General features: G+C 40.8%; 1 protein-coding gene across 1 annotated transcript in view; it reads right to left on the bottom strand.

Annotated features, from left to right (window-relative positions):
- The window catches only part of LOC126465352 (sulfite oxidase-like), a 162,471-nt gene that overhangs the window by 60,194 nt on the left and 78,612 nt on the right, over positions 1-23,665 (bottom strand). Inside the window, exon 3 of the mRNA XM_050096300.1 lies at positions 6,076-6,363. Within this exon, the coding sequence (XP_049952257.1) occupies positions 6,076-6,363 (288 nt within the window). The remainder of the gene's footprint in view (positions 1-6,075; positions 6,364-23,665) is intronic.

The raw sequence follows: 23,665 nt of genomic DNA, 5'->3' as shown, positions 1-23,665 counted from the left end.
ATCCACCAGAGGTTTGTGATTGTGTACACGGTCACTCGGCAGCACTTGGTATCTTCATGGAAGTATGTGCCCACCACATCTATTGCAAGGAACTCTTGATTGAAAGCTGATCACTAAGATTGTGAGTAAGATAGTTTCTTTGAGAAGAACTGGAGCAGTTGAAGCACCTTGTCTACCAGCCACTGAAGCACTGCCCATCCAGCAGTGTCACTCACATCAGTTGTGAGAGTAAATTGTGCTTATGGGCAGGGTGTGTCAAAGTAACAGCTTGTGCTAAAAAGTTTTTCACTCAATGGAGCAATTCTCTACAGTCTACTTGACTTTCCTTTTTCTTGTTTACCTTTGCCAGTTAAGCTACTCATGAAAGGAGGTCGCAATGTAGCTGCATGGGCAAGGTGTCGTTGATGAAAGTTAAGTATTCTGAGGAATTGATGCGGGTCATGAAAAGATTCTGGAAGCGGAAGTTTTTTCACCATGTCCATTCGTTCCATAGTTGGTTTGATGCATGATGCATTGAGTGTATGGCCTAAGAATGTCAGTTCTGTTTGTTGAAGTTGTGGCTTTGTTTCATTAATAACAACAGCACTTTGTCATAGCACAGCCAGAACTTGTTCTAGAGGATGCAAAGGTTCATGATGGATGCTGGAGAAGATGAATATGTCATCAAGATGAGTGTAGCACTACAGAAATCAATTGAGTAAACCATCAATATAACATTTCCATGTTTGTACCATATTCTTGAGGTCATATAGCAAGAAGAGATATTTGTACAGTCCAAATGGAGTGCTGATCATTTTCAGGATATCTGAGTGCACTGGTATGTGCAAAAGCATTGAATATTCTTGGACTGGTGACCACATGTGTAAATTCCTGTATGTTAGGTATAGGGTAACTATCATGTACAGTTCTGGAGTTGAGTACTCCTCAGTCTCCACAAAGTCTGATTGAATCATCTTTCTCAGGTATGAGCTTAATGCAAGAAGCTGACGGCTATCTGGTGGGTCAGACGATATACGCTTGCAAAAGTTCCTGTATTGTGTTTTTAGCAATCCATAGGTCTTCAGAGCACAAACAGTATGGTTTGTGGTGTATGGAAGGAGCATCAGTGGTCACAATTAGGTGCATAGTTCCAACTCAGGCTACACATGCATGAGCCTGAGCACGAGAACTGGGCAGATACATTTCACTCTTTACAAATGCTGCTCCATGCGGTGTACTGACCTTGTTGTGGACAGCTATTGGTGTGCACTGAGGAGGGGAGGTGACTATTGTGTGCAGAATGTGGATGTGGCTGGGTGGAGGGGGCATGGTGGGAGGTGACACCCCGTGCACTGCAGCTGACTGTTGAAAGCATAGTGTTCACACATCGATGTGAGTGCTCTGCTTTCTCCTGGACTTGATGCTAAAGGCCCATGTTTTTTATGTGTTCACACATTGATGTGAGTGCTCTGCTTTCTCCTGGACATGATCCTAAAGGCTCATGTTTTTTATGTGCAATTCCTGTGATTGTACATTGCAGTCAATGTAACACTAGTGCGTAGTGGGGATACCATCTAACAAACAGCATACTCAATGAGTGCATCAGGAGAAGAGCCATTAGTGATTAGTCATTCAGGTGAACAGGGCCCAGTAAGTGAGAAACCAAGTAAAAAGTCCCTTGATGAGGTTCTCAGTAGCATGGTGCATCAGTGCCACTCATACTACACCAGGCAAGAGCTGGAAGAACTGTAACAAGTCCATGCCAATGACTGATTTGCAGACTTCTGTTACATATAAAGTTCAGGTGCACTAAAGGTTTGTTGATAGGTGTGTAGAAGTGCTGTAGACAGTTATGCAGGTGTGTAGTAGTGCTGTAGACTGCTATCTGTGAGTCATTCATCAAGTGAAGCAAGAGTGAAGATGTCAGTTCATAGTTAGATGTTCTGCTGTGTGATAAAGAGTTTATGTTAGAGCCCATATCCACTATAAAATACTATTCATTAGCAAGGCCAGGCATGAAGAGGCATTGTGTGGTTGTCATGGAGGTGACATGACTTTGCCCACTGGAGCAGGCCAAAGCACCTATTTCAGTCCACTGACATCATTTGGGAATTTACAAGGAGGACATCATTTGGGAATTTGCAAGGAGCACAACATTTGCAAGCATCCTGTCCAAATTTACTGTGGAACCAACAGAATAACAGCTGTGGGCCAGCTATAGCATCTGGTGCATCATTACTAGGCAAGATGGGCATTTGATGGTGCACTGTAGGCTGCTGGGGGGAGGGGTGACTTCATCCTCAAGTTGAGTAAAACTGGTTCAGCTAAGATTGGACGGCATGTGTGAGACATTGTTGGCACATTTCCATGCCCATCTGTCTGTTTAATAGACGCCAGTGGCGTATCACCGAGGACATTTGATCTGTCAGCACAAGTCATTTTTCTAGCGGTTCAGACTCGTGTGCGTTCATCACTAGCTGCAGCTCGGTCAGCAAGTGGATGATCCGTAGGGTCCATAAGGTTGTATGAGAATGCAATCAATAGTTGTGTGCAGTTGACACCAAAGTTGTGAAGGCTTGTTGTTATTGAGATGCTATTCATATATAGCTTCTTGGAGCTGTTATTTCAGGTTTTGAGAAAGTGTCTGCAAGAGAACAAGCTTTTCTGTGCTCCAGTTGTTTGTGGGCAGCAGTCACAGGATAAGGTCATCGATTAGTTCAGCCTGTCCCGCAATATGACAGAGTAGGTGAACATATTTAGAATCATTGTCTAAAATTCTCATTGCTTCAAAAATCCCATCCACTGTCTGAACCACAAAGTTAAGTGAGTGGGGTCAAACTGTGGTTGTCCAAGGCGCAGGCTGAACCTCAGACATAAGGCTGAAGAGGTAATTGTAGCATTGTTCAGTATAGTAGACAACGTAGCTGCCAACAGGTCTCATATCCAATATGCAGTGCAAAAGACTTGAAAGTAGCATTACAATTATGTTGCAAACTTTGTTGGTTAAAAGTACTGTCTGTGGTAGCATTGTCCTCATGGTCCACAGGCAGAGTTGTTGTTGGCAGCCGCATTTGGGCCGTTAGGCTGGTTTTGTCTGTCAGTACAAGGTACAAATTGTCACTGCACTCAGTTTTCACTGTTGTGTTTGCACCATGACAACACTGCACATCCTGCATTGCAATCATGTTGGCACTGTGATCCAGATGCAGCATGAGGGGTAATGCATTGTGTAACTGCCACACTGTTGTCATACAATGCACCAGACCAGATTATGTGAAGCAACAGGAATGGGGTCACCAGTGAAGAAAGAGTTGACACAATACAGTAGAAACTACTTCAAATCGTACATGGTGTGATAAACATAATGTAACTTGATTCAGGAGAGCAACTATACATACATACATCTCAAACATTAGTCTAGAATGCACTGGCTTTCCTTTCACTTTGTCCAAACTTTGTCCACCTCATGCCAACCAGAGGCATTTGAGCCTCACATAGAGATCGATATCCCCCCCGCCCCCACTACCCCTCTCTGACCCAATACACACACATCAATGTATATACAGTCATTGTTAAAAATATATCCTGAGACCTTATAGTATATAGTTTTAATTTCTGCTGTACTGTGTGGTATGAGTTAGTAAAAGGGCTCATACAATTGACAATGGTAAAAACACACTGATTGTAAATCAGTTCCAACAGATCTGAATGTCTGACTTTGAGTCTTCTTTGTTATTAAATCAAACAAAACCATGATTTGCTTAAAAACTGAATAGGAAAACTGATTGGGATCATTGGTATATGGGGTATGAGAGAGACCAGTCCACGTACTGGACCTGTGAAGATGTAACTTCAGTGACATTATTTCACATAGTTTAACCTTAGAACATAAAGCTTTACAAAGTTTCAGAAGGTTCAAATCACATTGTAGTATTCTAATCATAAGTTGATGAGCCATAAATACAACTTTCCTAATACATAGGTTTTCTGTTAAAACTAAATACAAGGAAGAAAACTAAACCACACATTATCATAGCATTGCACTTTCTCTCTCATAGTCACTTTTAACAGAATATCTGCATATTGTTGTTTAAAAAATATATAACCTATGTGCAGTCAAATGTCTGTTACAGTATTGTGTAAAAATTAGAAGTAAATCAGTCAAGAACTTCAAGATTTTTGGAAACAGCATGGTGTCCGAGGAGGAATGGTCAAGAGTCAGGAATGTGACAGGAATGATCATTTGAAGGGCTTATTTCAATAGTGGTACAAGTCCATTTTTGTTCATTTTGAGATACAGAGTTCTAAAGTTAAATGAGCACTGAAAAATCTGCAGTTGAGATGCCAGAAGTATTCATGCATAAGGCTTCTTGCTAGGGATGAACCTTTCTTTCTGTTTGTTTGGATCATTAATTTCAGAAGCATTATAATCAGAAAAGTGGAGGTAATGGACTTGTACCACTATTTAAATAAGCCCTTCATTTTGCCCACCACACCTAGGACAGCTTCTCATCACTCTCCCAATCTCCACAATGTCCTTGTCAGACTCTATGCTGCTTCTGCACTCTTTTCCCTACCCTATGGCTCCTACCCCTATGACCATCCCCACTGTAAGACTTGACCTATGCACCCTCCTACCACCACCTATATCAGCCCTGTAACTGGCAAAAAGAAAAAACTATCAAAGGGAGAGCTATCTGTGAACATTGCCAGACTACTACCAAGTTATTAGTTAGGATGAAAGGGCATAGGCAGAAGGTGTAACTGGTAACACACAATATCTTATTGGAGAGCATACTCTACAACATGACAGTTATGACCTTGGTGCCTGTTTCAGTTTATTGTCATCTTGATTCTTCCCCGAGACACCAGTTTCTAAGAACTATGCATATGGGATCTGGCATTACAACATGTCCTTGGTTCTTGCTGTCCACCTGGCCTTAATTTATTTTTTGGGTCTCAGCATTTCTTCTCAGTAGCTATCCCTTTCTTTACTCCCTTTTAGTTTTCTATATATTTTATTTTTCGACCTGTCTATTGGCCCCCTGCTCTACCGCATACAATGATACACCCACTCTTATTAACCCATGCACAATGTTTTGTCACTAATCTCTTTCTTGCATACTACTCTATCCTCCACTTTTAAGCTCTCGGGGTTTCCTGGTGCAGTCCCTAACAATCAATCTTTCTTTCTCATCCTGTCCAGTAAGCCTCCCCTGACCCAGGGTTCTTGGTGAGCTTCTGAAATCTCCCCAGTAAACCTCGTCAGTCTCTTTCCTTCACCCATCTTCCTTCCCTTTCAACCCTTATGCAGAAGAAGGAGTCAACAGCTCCAAAAACTTGCAAATTTGAATACCTTTACATGTGTTTTCTGCTGGCACCATTTGGTGAGCAGATTTTTTTATCCATCCCATTACATTATATTTTCATTGTATAATCAAAACGTCAAGGCCTATATGCACTGATACAACATGTATCAATTGAAATAAATCAAACAGCTGAATAAATAAATAAAATAAAGGTACATTTCTTCTTTCCACAACTCTACAAATTCTTATCGACACATCTTTGCCCTATAAACTGTATCATGTTTACTGTTAATTACTGTTTTCCTAGTTCCCTATAAAGAAATTTCATGTTCCAGACAACACAGATTTGTCAGACTCATTTACAATACATTCCTGTCAATCAAGCTCCAGGCTCTCCTCATTCCAACTATTAGGAGAACAAGAAAGGATTATTAACATTTAATGTCCTTTGGATGATAAGACCATTATGGATGAAGCACCAGCCCAGATTTGGCAAATATTGGGATGGAAATCAGTCATGTACTTCTTAGCTGACTTTCAAAAATTATGTTAACATGAATTTAGAGCAGCAGATAGCGATTTTGAACCAACTCCTACAGCAACAAGTAAGTAGAGCTTTTCAAACATATATAGCTTGTTTTTTGTACTGCTTTGACTTCCCTGTAATAAATTATCACTGTAGGAGAAACATGAAATATTATAAGTTTAAAGCATGAATTACAGTCTAGGAAATCACACTGTAATATGAAAATAGTGAAAATAGCTGAAAATTAATAGCTAATACTACCTATTTTGTATTTCTCTAATTGGGATAGAACAGATGGATTTTTATGAACAGGGTATTTCATCCAGTAAGGTTCCAATGATCCTCCAGCAGCTAACAATACATTATCTCCACCTGGGTGATGTTCAATGTAATCTGTGATATCATAAACTCCACAGTTGTATGTTACCCATATTCCTGTATTTCTATTGGAGTGTGCAGCAACATCGTTGAGTGAATATTGCCTCAACTGATTCTTGTTCTGGAATGTTTCTGAAATTGATGCAACAGCATCCCAAAATGATCCCTTTCCTGCAAACAAAACCAAAAATAATTAATACTTTCCATTTTAATAACTGTATTACTATGAGAAGAAAACAAGATCGGGGAATGGAAGGAGGGAGAGAGTATGAAAGATGGGGTAGGGGGCAATTCTAATACAAAGAAAATCTAGAAAACTTACCATAAGCATTATATGGAATAGTGAGAATTCAATGATAATATTCCTACATGATACCAGAGTAAGTAGTTTTTGGTCATTTAAACAGAAATTAAATATATTGTATCCTGACATGATATGAGATATATTTGAAATATTCCATAACTTACATAAATGAAAGAATCTGGAGGGTGATATAGAATTGAAGTGCCATGTCTTTGCCTTTTCACTTTTATGATGAGCTAATACTGAATGCTAAATCTGAACCCGAGCTAAGGCACCTGCCTTTTGCGAGCATGAGGTGAAGTTTTTTAACTTTTAATAAATTTTAACTTTGATAACTGCCTGTGGTAATTGAGAATGTATAATGAAGTAGTAAAACATAGAAATGCTTTTGCATGACAAAACAATTGCTTTCTTTTGATCTTGTCAAATGTTCCCTCCAATCAGTGTGTCAATTCTGATTATTTATGTTTTATTTTCTTGCATCTTTGACAGTGTGCTTGTATCCTCAGCCACTCTAGTGATAAGTGCACAAACGTCTCAAAATATTGACTCCATAGCCATTTCCTTATCACTTTACATGTAATCAGAATACCTCTCCAGGCAGAGAGCATCACTTCATCACAACATTAGGAAGCACTGGTCAGCCAAGCTACCCATGTAGTGCAATCAAAGGAGAGAGAACACAACAAAGCCTCTGTGGTCGAACTGCACCACTGTCAGTCAGTATGTATCTTTTTAAGTAGACACTCTGGAAAACTGCTAAACACCTTAAATTCTTTTAGCATTATTGAGTTTTCAAATTGGTTGCAAGTGGTACCTGTGTAAGTCTCAAACACAGAGAAATTGGACATTTCTACACTCCTGGAAATTGAAATAAGAACACCGTGAATTCATTGTCCCAGGAAGGGGAAACTTTATTGACACATTCCTGGGGTCAGATACATCACATGATCACACTGACAGAACCACAGGCACATAGACACAGGCAACAGAGCATGCACAATGTCGGCACTAGTACAGTGTATATCCACCTTTCGCAGCAATGCAGGCTGCTATTCTCCCATGGAGACGATCGTAGAGATGCTGGATGTAGTCCTGTGGAACGGCTTGCCATGCCATTTCCACCTGGCGCCTCAGTTGGACCAGCGTTCGTGCTGGATGTGCAGACCGCGTGAGACGACACTTCATCCAGTCCCAAACATGCTCAATGGGGGACAGATCCGGAGATCTTGCTGGCCAGGGTAGTTGACTTACATCTTCTAGAGCACGTTGGGTGGCACGGGATACATGCGGACGTGCATTGTCCTGTTGGAACAGCAAGTTCCCTTGCCGGTCTAGGAATGGTAGAACGATGGGTTCGATGACGGTTTGGATGTACCGTGCACTATTCAGTGTCCCCTCGACGATCACCAGTGGTGTACGGCCAGTGTAGGAGATCGCTCCCCACACCATGATGCCGGGTGTTGGCCCTGTGTGCCTCGGTCGTATGCAGTCCTGATTGTGGCGCTCACCTGCACGGCGCCAAACACGCATACGACCATCATTGGCACCAAGGCAGAAGCGACTCTCATCGCTGAAGACGACACGTCTCCATTCGTCCCTCCATTCACGCCTGTCGCGACACCACTGGAGGCGGGCTGCACGATGTTGGGGCGTGAGCGGAAGACGGCCTAACGGTGTGCGGGACCGTAGCCCAGCTTCATGGAGACGGTTGCGAATGGTCCTCGCCGATACCCCAGGAGCAACAGTGTCCCTAATTTGCTGGGAAGTGGCGGTGCGGTCCCCTACGGCATTGCGTAGGTTCCTACGGTCTTGGCGTGCATCCGTGCGTCGCTGCGGTCCGGTCCCAGGTCGACGGGCACGTGCACCTTCCGCCCACCACTGGCGACAACATCGATGTACTGTGGAGACCTCACGCCCCACGTGTTGAGCAATTCGGCGGTACGTCCACCCGGCCTCCCGCATGCCCACTATACGCTCTCGCTCAAAGTCCGTCAACTGCACATACGGTTCACGTCCACGCTGTCGCGGCATGCTACCAGTGTCAAAGACTGCGATGGAGCTCCGTATGCCACGGCAAACTGGCTGACACTGACGGCGGCGGTGCACAAATGCTGCGCAGCTAGCGCCATTCGACGGCCAACACCGCGGTTCCTGGTGTGTCCGCTGTGCCGTGCGTGTGATCATTGCTTGTACAGCCCTCTTGCAGTGTCCGGAGCAAGTATGGTGGGTCTGACACACCGGTGTCAATGTGTTCTTTTTTCCATTTCCAGGAGTGTATTTGCTATGGCATCAGTCTTGGAGTAAATAGATTTTTTTTTCTTTTTTGAAGTTTACTTTCAGACTATAGTTACCCAGTAAGTACCAAAATTACTTCACAGGATATGTTTTTGAAATTCTTATTATGTATACAATAATTTATGTTTTGCTGATTCTGGAGGTATAATTAATTTCACCATATCTAATTTAAATCTAGCCATTTTCCTTTTTAAATTTTTTACTATATCTCCTGGATTAAAAAAATCTAACATTCCACACTCCAGCTCATAGAATGCTAGTTCTTTGACCTTGCCGACACAGAATTGCTTGCATGTCTCAAAAATGCACACAGCCATACAGTAGATACAAACACAATGGAGGGAATCTGTGGAGAGGTCAGGCTATCTCTCGGTTCCTAAAGAGGGCCACATCCTTTTCGGTAATTGCAGAGACAACAATCTAGATGACTGATCTGTCTTTGTAATGTCAGCTAACATGGCCTTATTATGTTGGTACTGCAAATGGCTGAAAGCAAGGGGAAGCTACAGCTGCTATTTTTCAATGGGCAGGTAGTGTTACTATATGGTTGAATAGTGAGGGAATCCTATTGGGTGATATATTACAGAGGTAAAATCGTCCCCCACTCAGATCATGAGGTGGAGAACAGAGCATGTCATAATCAGGAGGAACAAAACGCTTTCTACAAGTAGGAGTGTGAAATGTTAGATCCTTTAATTGGTTAGGTAGGTTAGAGATAAAAAGGGAAATGGACAGGTTCAAGGTGGACATAGTGGGAATTAGTGATGTGTGGTAGCAGGAAGAACAGAACTTCTGATCAGGTCAGTACAGGGTTAGCAATATAAGATCAAATACAGGTAATGCAGAAGTAAGTCTAATAATGCATAAGAAGAAGTTTATGTGCCAACTAGCTTTGCAGATGAAGAGATTGAAATAATGTATAATGAGATAAAATAAATTATTCATATAGTAAAGGAGGACAGAATTTAACTGTAATGGAAGTGGCTGAAAGTTGGTAGTAGCAAAAGTAAGAGAAGGAAAAATATTAGGAGATCAAGAGCTAGGGAAGAGGAATGGAACAGAAAGCTGCCTGGTAGAATTTTGCACAGAACATGATTTAATCATCACTAATATTTGGTTTAAAATCATGACAGAACATTGTATGTGTGGAAGTGATCTGGAGACACAGGAATGGTTCAAATAAATTTCATAATGGTAAGCCAGAGACCTCAGAACCAGATTTTAAACTGCAAAAAATTTCCGGGTGCAGATGTTGCCTTTAACCATAATTTATTGGTTATGAAGTGCAATGATGAAATAGTGAAGGCAGCAGAGCATCAATAAGGTAAACAGACAAGGCTCAACAGAAATCATTGGATGCCACATGAGATACTGAATTTAATTTACAAAATTTGAAAATGTAAAGTGCAGCAGATGAAGCAGGCAAAAGGCATACTCCTGAAAGTGGAAAAATGACTGTGCAGAAATGGCCAGAGGACAATTGCAAAGCTGTAGAATCATGCATAACTAGGGGAATGATATATGCCATCTATGGAAAAATTGCCAAGATCTTTCGAGAAAAGAGAATCATCTGTATGAATATCAAGTCAGATGGCTAGCAAGTACTAAGCATGAAGGGAAAGCTGAAAGGTGAGAGGAATAAAGGGTGACCATTACTGAAGTTTCAGTTTCTGAATGTTGTAGAAAGAGAACCACTGCTCAGAATGACATCAGATTTGAACAACACATTATCAACGCTGGGAGCGGTGGAGGGGAGGGGGGGGGGGGGGGGATGCGGGGGAATGTCATGGAACAAAAAAGAAAAACAAAACTTCGAAAATTTTACCAATAAATAACACTGTAAGTGCCTTAATGTAAATGTGGTTCGCTACAAATGACAGATGAATCACAATATGACAGCTATGGTTTGAGTTTCTCATAATACCATCCATAATGATTCATAATGTCAACAGTTGTGACATTGCTAGTCAGATAAGCCCATCCACCATGGCAAGTTCCTACCACATCAGATGGGAAAAATCAGTTTTTAATTGTCCTGAGGACAAAAATTGCATAAAAACAAAATTACATTAGTTTTTAATTGTCCTGAGGCCAAAAGCAACATAAAAAGTAAAATGACATTGGTTTCTAATTGTCATGAGACTAGTGCAAGCGATGTTCAATATGTTTTCCATTACTTGATGCCACAAGTTAAAATTAAGAAACAGCATGTTCCATAACAGATTGGAGTGTGTCGGGGGTCACATTCAGAAATTGTTACATAATGTGTGCCTTCAGTTCAGCTATGTTCATAATTGGAGCATTAGACACAATATCTTTCAGATAAGCCCACAGATAAAAGTCATGCATATTAAGATCAGGTGATTTGGACATCCAGGCTGTAGGTAAATGATTTTAGCATTTCCAACCTGCCTCTGCAGCAGCCATTCCACTGGTTGTACAATTTGCGAAGGAGTGCCATCTTGCATAGAAATGACCTTACCCACACATCCACACTGCTGAAGGGATGCAATGACAGTGATGTGCAAAAGACTCTCATAGCATTTATGAGCAACAGTACAGGTAACAGAGCTGTAGGACTATCTCCTCAAAAAAAAAAAAAATATGGCTCTACAATAAATAATGCTACTAACCAGCACTACACAGTCACCTTTTCAGAATGAAATGTTGCTGGTCTATGCGTGTGCAAATTTTCCATTGCCCATATTCTGCAGTTCGTAACTGCCGTCTGCTTCACGTCTGCTGTGCAGCGAGCTACCTTAATTTAAGTATTAACTGTACTTTTCTTACTTGTCACTTCTTCTTCCGTGTGTATTTGCTTTTAGGAAGCTTTAATTGTTGGGTGCTATTAATAGTGTTCCATAGATTTCGTGTTTGTTTTGAATACAGTCAGAGAGAGTCCCTTTAGTCAGCCATAGTCCCAGTAGAGTCAGTGTCATCGTAACTGCCGTCTGCTTCACGTCTGCTGTGCAGCGAGCTACCTTAATTTAAGTATTAACTGTATTTTTCTTACTTGTCACTTCTTCTTCCGTGTGTATTTGCTTTTAGGAAGCTTTAATTGTCGGGTGCTATTAATAGTGTTCCATAGATTTCGTGTTTGTTTTCAATACAGTCAGAGAGGGTCCCTTTAGTCAGCCATAGTGCCAGTAGTGTCAGTGTTGTCGTAACTGCCGTCTGCTTCACATCTGCTGTGCAGCGAGCTACCTTAATTTAAGTATTAACTGTACTTTTCTTACTTGTCACTTCTTCTTCCGTGTGTATTTGCTTTTAGGAAGCTTTAATTGTCGGGTGCTATTAATAGTGTTCCATAGATTTCATGTTTGTTTTGAATACAGTCAGAGAGAGTCCCTGTAGTCAGCCATAGTGCCAGTAGTGCTAGTGTTTGTTTTCAATACAGTCCAGAGACAGGTAGTGCTATTTTCATTGTTTTCTACAAGAAGTGCCTAGCAACCACAGTTTAGTTAATAAACTGCCGCCTTTAGTGAATTAGCAGTCTAGTTAAAGTTTGATTAACTCTCTTCAGTAAATTGATTCCTTAGGATGGATAGGATGTGTGACTGCTGTGTGCGGATGCAGGAGGAGCTGTCCACTGTTCGCGAACAGCTGAGCGTGTTGATGGCCGCGGTCAGCCGTCTTCAGGCTGCTGCCTCAGAGTGTAGCGGCAGTGGGGAGTCTGGTGCGTCGCAAGCTACACCCCAGGTGTTACATATGCTTCACCCACTGTCCCTGCTGTCGAGACATCTTCGCGGGTACTGAGCGTGGTTGGGCCACCCTCTCCCCAAGGGGAGTGGCGGGTTCAGCGGCGTTCGTGGCACACGAGGCGGAGGGTCAATGTGGAGGCTAGCCATGTGGCATCGCCCGCTCTGCCTGTGAGTGGACATGTGGCTGCTCCTTCAGCAAGGTCCGAGCAGGCACACGGGGGGAGGGGTTTATTAGTTATTGGGAGCTCCAACGTTAGGCGGGTGATGGAGCCCCTTAGGAAAATAGCGGGAAGGTCGTGGAAGAAGGCCAGTGTTCACTCTGTCTGCTTGCCAGGGGGTCTCATCCGAGATGTGGAGGAGGCTCTGCCGGCGGCGATAGAGAGAACTGGGTGCACCCGACTGCAAATTGTTGCTCATGTCGGCACCAATGACTCCTGCCGTCTGGGTTCAGAGGTCATCCTCAGTTCGTACAGGCGGTTGGCGGAATTGGTGAAGGCAGAAAGCCTCGCTCGCGGGGTGAAATCAGAGCTAACTATTTGTAGTATCGTTCCCAGAACCGATCGCGGTCCTCTGGTTTGGAGCCGAGTGGAAGGCTTAAACCAGAGGCTCAGACGATTCTGCGGAGATCTGGGGTGCAAATTTCTCGACCTCCGCTATCGGGTGGAGAAAAGTAGGGTCCCTCTGAATAGGTCAGGTGTGTATTACACGCCGGAAGCGGCTACAAGGGTAGCGGAGTACGTGTGGAGTGCACATGGGGGTTTTTTAGGTTAGAGAATCCTCTCCCTAGGCCCGACAAGACCCCTCCTGAGACGCAGCAAGGTAGGAGTAGGCAAAATGCAACAGGGAATAACAATATTAATGTGCTAATAGTAAACTGCAGGAGCGTCTACAGAAAGGTTCCAGAACTGCTCTCATTAATAAACTGTCACAACGCCCATATAGTACTAGGGACAGAAAGTTGGCTGAAACCAGATGTAAATAGTAATGAAATCCTAAACTCAGATTGGAATGTATACCGCAGAGACAGGCTGGACAGTGAAGGGGGAGGCGTGTTTATAGCGATAAGAAGTGCAATAGTATCGAAGGAAATTGACGGAGATCCGAAATGTGAAATGATTTGGGTGAAGGTCACGGTTAAAGCAGGCTCATACACGGTAATTGGATGTCTCTATAGGCCCCCTGGCTCAGCAGCTGTTGTGGCTGAGCACCTGAAGGATAATTTGGAAAATATTTCGAGTAGATTTCCCCACCATGTTATAGTTCTGGGTGGAGATTTTAATTTGCCGGATATAGACTGGGAGACTCAGACGTTCATAACGGGTGGCAGGGACAAAGAATCCAGTGAAATTTTTTTAAGTGCTTTATCTGAAAACTACCTTAAGCAGTTAAACAGAGAACCGACTCGTGGCGATAACATATTAGACCTTCTGGTGACAAACAGACCCAAACTATTTGAAAAAGTTAACGCAGAACAGGGAATCAGCGATCATAAAGCGGTTACAGCATCGATGATTTCAGCCGTAAATAGGAATATTAAAAAGGGTTGGAAGATGTTTCTGTTTAGAAAAAGTGACAAAAAGCAGATTTCAGAGTACCTGTTGGCTCAACACAAAAGTTTTGTCTCAAGTACAGATAGTGTTGAGGATCAGTGGACAAAGTTCAAAATCATCGTACATAATGCGTTAGATGAGTATATGTCAAGCAAGATCGTAAGAGATGGAAAAGAGCCACCTTGGTACAACAACCGAGTTAGAAAACTGCTGCGGAAGCAAAGGGAACTTCACAGCAAACATAAACACAGCCAAAGCCTTGCAGACAAACAAAAATTACGCGAAGCGAAATGTAGTGTGAGGAGGGCTATGCGAGAGGCGTTCAATGAATTCGAAAGTAAAGTTCTATGTTCTGACTTGGCAGAAAATCCTAAGAAATTTTGGTCTTATGTCAAAGCGGTAGGTGGATCAAAACAAAATGTCCAGACACTCTGTGACCAAAATGGTACTGAAACAGAGGATGACAGACTAAAGGCCGAAATACTAAATGTCTTTTTCCAAAGTTGTTTCACAGAGGAAGATTGCACTGTAGTTCCTTCTCTAGATTGTCGCACAGATGACAAAATGGTAGATATCGAAATAGATGACAGAGGGATAGAGAAACAATTAAAATCGCTCAAAAGAGGAAAGGCCTCTGGACCTGATGGGATACCAGTTCAATTTTACACAGAGTACACGAAGGAACTTGCCCCCCTTCTTGCAGCGGTGTACCGTAGGTCTCTAGAAGAGCGTAGCGTTCCAAAGGATTGGAAAAGGGCACAGGTCATCCCCATTTTCAAGAAGGGACGTCAAGCAGATGTGCAGAACTATAGACCTATATCTCTAATGTCGATCAGTTGTAGAATTTTGGAACACGTATTGTGTTCGAGTATAATGACTTTTCTGGAGACTAGAAATCTACTCTGTAGGAATCAGCATGGGTTTCGAAAAAGACGGTCATGTGAAACCCAGCTCGCGCTATTCGTCCACGAGACTCAGAGGGCCATAGATACGGGTTCACAGGTAGATGCCGTGTTTCTTGACTTCCGCAAGGCGTTCGATACAGTTCCCCACAGTCGTTTAATGAACAAAGTAAGAGCATATGGATTATCAGACCAATTGTGTTATTGGATTGAGGAGTTCCTAGATAACAGGACGCAGCATGTCATTCTCAATGGAGAGAAGTCTTCCGAAGTAAGAGTGATTTCAGGTGTGCCGCAGGGGAGTGTCATAGGACCGTCGCTATTCACAATATACATAAATGACCTTGTGGATGACATCGGAAGTTCACTGAGGCTTTTTGCGGATGATGCTGTGGTGTATCGAGAGGTTGTAACAATGGAAAATTGTACTGAAATGCAGGAGGATCTGCAGCGAATTGACGCATGGTGCAGGGAATGGCAATTGAATCTCAATGTAGACAAGTGTAATGTGCTGCGAATACACAGAAAGATAGATCCTTTATCATTTAGCTACAAAATAGCAGGTCAGCAACTGGAAGCAGTTATACCATAAATTATCTGGGAGTACGCATTAGGAGTGATTTAAAATGGAATGATCATATAATGTTGATCGTCGGTAAAGCAGATGCCAGACTGAGATTCATTGGAAGAATCCTAAGGAAATGCAATCCGAAAACAAAGGAAGTAGGTTACAGTACACTTGTTCGCCCACTGCTTGAATACTGCTCAGCAGTGAGGGATCCGTACCAGATAGGGTTGATAGAAGATATAGAGAAGATCCAACGGAGAGCAGCGTGCTTCGTTACAGGATCATTTAGTAATTGCGAAAGCGTTACGGAGATGATAGATAAACTCCAGTGGAAGACTCTGCAGGAGAGACGCTCAGTAGTTCGGTACGGGCTTTTGTCAAAGTTTCGAGAACATACCTTCACCGAAGAGTCAAGCAGTATATTGCTCCCTCCTACGTATATCTCGCGAAGAGACCATGAGGATAAAATCAGAGAGATTAGAGCCCACACAGAGGCATACCGACAATCCTTCTTTCCACGAACAATACGAGAATGGAATAGAAGGGAGAACCGATAGAGGTACTCAAGGTACCCTCCGCCACACACCGTCAGGTGGCTTGCGGAGTATGGATGTAGATGTAGATGTAGATAATAACATCTCCTTTGAGATTTGGAGGTTCAAATGGCTTTTGCCTGTCCACAGATTGTTCCAAGGCTGTTCATTGTCCACTTCCACATGAACAAGAAATTCCAGAGTGAACATTTTGATTTTGTATAGATAGTAATACAGAACATTTCATAGGATTTTATGAACCATGCTTACAAGCATGCGCAATGTCCGGGCAATTTCCCATGCACTACATGTTTGCACATCACCACTTGACCCCTCCTGCAATGCTGTGATCATATCTTTGGCAGATGTTGGATCAATTGCTTTCCTCTCTCTGCCACACTGCACTTCAATAGGACCTACCTTTTCAAATTTTATAATGATTTTCTCTAGACATTTATCAGACATCCAGACAATGCCTTTTACATACCCTTGAGTGTCCTGAACTTATGCAGTGCTACTGGTGCAGTCACCATTCTTGTAAAATGATCTGCCAGCAGTGCACAATCATTCATGGAGACAGTTGCATTGGGCATCTCGGAATGAAACTGATGTACAGCCATAAGCCTTGCGTCTGTTGGTGTGCATTTTCTGATGCTTACAGTGCCATCTATTGCAGTAGTAAAATTTTTTGTATTTTTTCTCTTACTTTCCACTCTGCATCTGATGTAATTCTGAGCAGTAGATCTCTTTCTACAGTATTTTGAAACTGGAACTTTAATTATGGACAGCCTGTATACAGAATGTCTTTCCAAGGGCAACAAACTTGAAGGCAATACTGTAGAAAGAGAGGAGGGAGTAGATGAAGGTGATTAGATTAGATTAGATTAAATTAGTACTTGTTCCATACATCATGAATACAACACTTCATAATGATGTGGTACGTGTCAGGTACAAGATATTACATTACACAAAATATTACATGACACTTAATATTTTTATTTTTTTGTGGGGGTTTGGGAAATTACCCACTTACTGTATCCAACAATTCATCTAATGAGTAGAAGGAGTTGCCATTAAGAAATTCTTTTAATTTCCTTTTAAATGCTATGTGGCTATCTGTCAGACTTTTGATGCTATTAGGTAAGTGACCAAAGACTTTCGTGGCAGCATAATTTACCCCCTTATGAGCCAAAGTTAGATTTAACCTTGAGTAGTGAAGATCATCCTTTCTCCTAGTGTTGTTGCCATGTACACTGCTATTACTTTTGAATTCGTTTGGATTGAGGTGGGGATAGGACACTGTGAGAAGAATTTAACAGAGCACTGAAAGACTTATGTTAAACAAATGACTCTACAACACAGATTAAAAGTTAGATTGAAGATACATTTACAGCATTTCTAAATGTTGAGGAAGGTTGTAGGTGTGAAAGGGTGGGTGGGTTTCAGTGTGTGTGTGTGGGTGGGTGGGTAGGTGGGTGAGTGGGTGCATGTGTGTGTGGGTGTGTTTGTTTTTGTGTACTCTAGTTGTCAAAGGTTCTATTCTGAAAGCTAGCAAAGATGTGACTCAAAACCTCTGTTACTCAGTGAGTGGTCCCCTCTACTCAAATATTTATTAATGAAATATTTACTAGTGATACAACATATTTTTGGACTGTGAATGGTACTTCTCCTTCAGTGAAACAGATTTTTTAAGGCATGATGAAAGTCTTTGTGATGTGGCAGGAAATTAAAATTTTGTGTGTGTGTTATATCTTGATGGAATACAGATAATGGAAAGGGTAAAAGTAACCACTAACCTAACAGCTGAGGTGTGTGACACACACACACACACACACACACACACACAGTCTTGGTTCTGAAGCCAACTTTTACTGGTGTAAAGGTTGTCTTGGGTGCAGTAGGTGTGAGGGGAAAGGAAGAAGCTAGGGGAATGAGGAGTGAAGAATGGCTGGTGACTGAGGGAGAGGCAGCAACAGGCAGGATGGGAGTGTGGTATTGGTGAGCTTGTCCCACTGTTGACAGGGCTAGTTCCACATGGTATATAAATAACTGGAGGAGTGTGTTGCAAGAGAGATGGAGAAAGAATATACGAAGAGGCAGGCCTGAGGAGAAAATATGAGAGTAAAATGATGGTGTGAAGTAAGGGTCCTGTGACAAGGTGGATGTGGCTCTGGGGCAGGGGGCTAGCAGAGATAGAGGCCAGGAGGACTGGAGAGTTGAAGGAAGTGTTGTAAGGATTATTCCCATCTACATAATTCAGAGAAGCTGGTAGGTGGAGGGCGCAGGGGAGCAAGGGAAGAAAGTATCCAGATGGCACAGATTATGAAGCAGCCTTTAGGTTGATCATATTGTGCTGAGCATCATGTTTCTGCCCATAGGTGATCAACTTTTATCTTGGTCATAATTTGACTGTGGCCATTCATTTGCATTGGCAGCCCATGCCCAAATAAAAAGCTATGCAAAAGCTACACAGAGCTGATATATGGTGACTGGTGTGCAGGTAGCCTTGCATGTGATACCTACTCCACCAGAGGCAAAGCCATCTGTGATCAGTCATGTCATATACCAGCTCTGTGTTAACTTTTGCACTGCATTTTATGTGGACATGGTCAGCATCAAACAGTGTCCTGCAGCTTGACAGTGCATGCCACCATCCTATACACTCTCACACGCACTGCTTCTTGAGCCACATTAGCCAATAAGTATTTTATTCCATCATCTTCCAAGTGTACACATTAGACAGCAATATTTATTCTTATTCTGATATTTAGGTCAATAATTGTACAGCCATAGTCAAGGTGAATTGGTGGCAGAATTAAAATCACTTTACATGATACTGTTGAGTAAATGCACATTTACTTCAAGGAAAACTTGAAAAACACACTGCAGTTTTCAACATAATCAATGAAGTGTTTTGGTGACATCTGTCACTGTTCACAAACATAACTGATATCTGCAAATCTACAGCAACTTCAAGGTAATACACATGCTACTATGAATATATTCCCCTTTTCATGACCCAGAGAGTTGTTTTCTCATCTCTTGAGTAGTAACTGTTTATCCAAAATTGACCTACCAGAAATGTGAATCCATTACTCCCTTAATGAAAAAGCATGATACTGTCAGTTCAGCCTTTTCCCACTGTGTGTCACACAGTTCTGAAAAACTGATCACATATACTCTGAAGACTGTCTTCAACACACAAAAAAGGCATTGACTACCATTTTTGAGGTCCATTAATTTCACAGGTATCTATTAAATATTTGATTCAAAACTGCTGTGGATTGCAAACTACTCCTTGAATGTTTGGACCTCATCATCTTCTGGAGCACATACCTCCATAGCTAGAACAATGAATGTGTTTTATAACTGATTACAAGTACATTATCTGTCTGCCCCAAGTATAACAACATTAACAATAGCACCTTGAGCAACTTATCAGTGCAGTGTATATTGGCCTGCAATCAAATGAGACATTCAAATAATAATCAATCACTGCCATATGTAACAGCAGTAAGATTTTTGTGATACACTGAGGTGTATAAGACTAATAGGAAGTAGAGGTGATCCGTTCATTACAATAGACAAGAAACTTGTAATAACTTAAATAGAAACTGAAGCTGCATGTGAAATTTTTAGGCAAGACTTAGTATCAGGAATGAGAGGATACTTATTCTTCTAGCAACCACCACCCTTCCCACTAGATGTAATTGAAAAAGCCAGAAAAACCCTCAGCTTGCTAATTCATATATATACCCCTTAATACTGTTGCTGATGGAGCAGACTTTAATTGTATAACAACTAATTGGGATGGTTACAGTTTTATTCTTGTGACAAGAAGACCTCCTGCAATACAATAACAAATCCTTTCTCTGAAAGTTACTTTGAACAATTTGTTCTGAAACCCACTTACGAATATAATATGTTATATCTAATGGCAATTTATAGACCTTAATTCTTGAAGAAGTGCACATTGAAGCTGGAGTCAGTGACTGTGAGAAAGTTGTACTAAAGAACAAAATGGGAACTAAGACAAGTAGATAGATTTATATTTACAGTAACCTACATAAACAGGCAGTACTGTCACATCTCAAGGGGTCAAGGAGGAGCTCAAAACATTTTTCTCTCTGCAGGAGCAGGTAGAGGAACTGTGGCTCAAGTTCAGAATAAAAGCTAACATGACGGGAGGTATCTGATTTGGATTATAGTCACTGTAAAGAAACTCCTGAAGGAACATTGACTAACATACAACAGGCATAAAATAAAGCATAGGCTTATAGATTGAGAAATGCTGAATAAAATGTGTTTCGCTGTCAAATGGGCAACATGATGCCTCCAATGACTACTGTTGTAGAATTTTATCAAAAGTTCTCTAAAACACTCAAAGAAATTCTAGTCACATGTAAAGGCTATCAGTGGCACAGAAGTTTATGTTCAGACACTCTTGGTTGTCACAGAACTGAAACTGATGATAGCAAAGCACTGTTTTCAAATGTTCTTTTACAAAGGGAGATACAAAAGAACTGTCCCAGTTTCATTCCCACATCACTGCAAAGATGAGTGATCTAAATATTAATTTCAGTGCCATCAAGAAACATTTGAAATTGCTAAGATTATTGGTAGCTCTGGTGGCCACTTTTCTACAATTTCTTCAGTTTAATTTGCAATTCATTACCAATAAATTATGGTTGAGTGTAATTTCAAAATCTTTTACAGTTTAAAATCCGGTTTTGAAATCTCTGTATTACCATTATATAACAACCTGAAACCTTCTGGTGTCTCCAAGTCTCTTCCATACATACAACCTTTTTTTTTCATTATTCTTAAACTATGTATTTGCAATAATTTACTTGTGTTCTGTGCAAATTCTACCAGGCACCTTCCCTTTTCCTTCCTTTCCTACAATACATGTTCTTCTATTATCTTACCTTATCTTTCTTTTCTTAGTATTGAATTCCAATTCTCCATCACATCTACCTTAGACTAAATAATTTCCTTTATTTTATCATATATTCTTTCAAATTTTTGATTACCTGCAGAGCTAGTAGACATATATGCATGTGCTATTGTGATGGACCTGGGTTTTGTGTCTATTTGGCTATGATAATGCATTCACTTTGTAGTTCACAGTAGTTCACTAACATTCCTGGTTTCTTATTCACTATTAGATCTACTTCTATGTTGCCACTATTTGTGTTTGTGTTGATAATCCTGTACTCACCTGACCAGAAATCCTGTTCTTCCTGTCCCTGCGCTTCACTAATTCTCACTACCTCTAACTTTTAAATATAATTTATTGGCCTTTGGCATTAATCATTTAGCCAGCCTCTAACTTCTAGCTATCCATTTCTCTTCTGGGAAATGTCTATATATTAATTACATACAATCACTCATGAACAATTGAATTAGGAATGGTTGCTGGGCAGGTTGCTTCTGCTGCCACAGCAAAGTCTGTCATTTCATATAACTGCGATGTCACATAACCTCGTAGTGGCTACTGGCCTGAATGCCCATGTCATACCAGCTCACTGCCATGCTGTTGAGAAAGTTATGAACCTCTTCTTTCACCTCGTCATCAGAGCTGAATCGCTGGGACCACAATTAACACTGACAGGTACTGTGAGACTCCGAAAAAACTCAAATGGGCAATTCAGAATCGGAAAACAGGAATGTTGAGCAAGGGTGTACACATTCTCCATGACAACACTCGTCCACATATGACTTGGCAAACCGTTGCTCTCGTGAAACAGTTTCAGTGGAACATAATCACTCTCCCATCCCATAGTCCTGACTTGGTGCCCAGTGACTGTCACCTGTTTCCTAGGTCAAAAGAACATTTGGCCAGAAAGCGATTCAGCTCTGACAACAAGGTGAAAAAAGAAGTTCATAACTTTCTGAACAGCATGGCAGAGAGCTGGTATGACATGGACATACAAAAACTGCCACATCATCTACAAAAATGCATCGACAGAAATGGTGATTATGTTGAAAAATAGCTAAATGTTCAAGCTGTAAACTGATGTAAACCATTGTAGAAATAAACAGGTCTATGTACTTATAAAAAAATAGGAGACCTTACTTTTGGGATTACCCTTGTATGTTGCTCACAAGTGTAAATACATGAAAAGTACTTGAAGGTAAATAGCCTGACTGTGTAACTGGAAAAGCAGTAAGAAGTTTCTACTGGAAAAGCAGTAAGAAGTTTCTAGATTTATTTATTTATTTATTATTTTATTACAGGCCAACTATGGACCATGTCAAGACTACTATTCATTTCTCTTTTCCTCAAGTCTAATTAAAAACACTCTAATTTTCTCAGAATGACCTCTTTTCCTCTCATCTGATGATTTTTGACACCAGTTGTCTGTTTTCTGTTTGTTTTATCTTCCTGAAAACCTTTGAATTTCTTAACTTCTGGTCTGAATTTGTCTCTGATGAGTGAGGCTTCCTGTTCAATCTGCATTTTCTTTGTCTGTATTTTTATTCTGGAAGAATGTGTGAGTCTTCTATGCTAACCCATCTTCCTTCATTCTCTCTAGATGTCCATAGACTATAACATGTCTTCTTGATCTCATATGCTATTTTAGGGCAGAATGAGTCAATTTCCTTATTTGGTCTCAAAATCCAATTGCCATATTTGTTCTTGTTTGGACCCAATACTATTCACATGATTCTTGTTTCTATCTTTTCCAAATCTTGTAATGGCTTTTTGTATCCAGATAAAAGTAGTGTTTCTGACCCATACAGATCTGGTTTTACAACTGTATTATAATGCCTTAGTTTTACATTTTTAGAAAAACATTTTTTATTGTATAGATTTCTCACTTTCGCGTATACTCTTTTCATTTTTTTTTTTTTTTTTTTTTTCAGTTCTGATTTTAATTGTTTCTTTTCAACTTTTTGCATTTGTATTTTCACCCAAATATTTGGAGTTATCTTTTTTATTGATACTGCCACAATTGGTTTTAAAAATTCTCAGTGAATTATTTTCATTAGTCATGTGTAATGTCTTTGCAAATGATATTGTAGACCTGACCTACCTTCTCAGCTGCCTGCTTCAGAAGTTCTAGTTTTTTCTTTGCATTCTTCGAGGTTCCATCTATTATTACAAGATTGTCTGCAAAGGCCAACAATTTATTGCTTCTTTTGATCCAACCCTTCATTTTTCTTCCTTTATTTTCCACTCTCTTAAAACCTTTTTCTGCACAAAGTTGGATAATAATGGTGACCAACTGTCTCCTTGTCTGACTCCTGATACAATCCGGAACAGACGAGAAGTTGTTCCAAGAAATTTAACTTTATATATTGTGCTTGTATGAGTTTGTGTAGTTATTTCCACAGTTTTCCTGTCTTCTGCAAATTCATTCAGAGTTTTGAGAAATGAATTTTGTCTACTGAATTATATGCCTTTTAAAAATCAACAAATATCAGCACTATCTTTTTATTTGATATTTTCATTTACTTAATTATTTGTTTAAGGTATATGATTTTCTCTGGACAGGATCTGTTACTCCTACATCTGGCCTTATACTTTCCAGTTTGTTTCTCTAATTGAGGATTTAATGTGTCGAGAAGACCTCATCATAAGATTTCAAACAATGGAAACTCCAGCTAGGA

The sequence above is a fragment of the Schistocerca serialis genome, chromosome 1 (assembly GCF_023864345.2).
Source record: "Schistocerca serialis cubense isolate TAMUIC-IGC-003099 chromosome 1, iqSchSeri2.2, whole genome shotgun sequence".
NCBI lineage: Eukaryota > Metazoa > Arthropoda > Insecta > Orthoptera > Acrididae > Schistocerca > Schistocerca serialis.
Note: the sequence above shows the minus strand (reverse complement) of the source record. Positions and strands in the feature narration are given on the sequence as shown.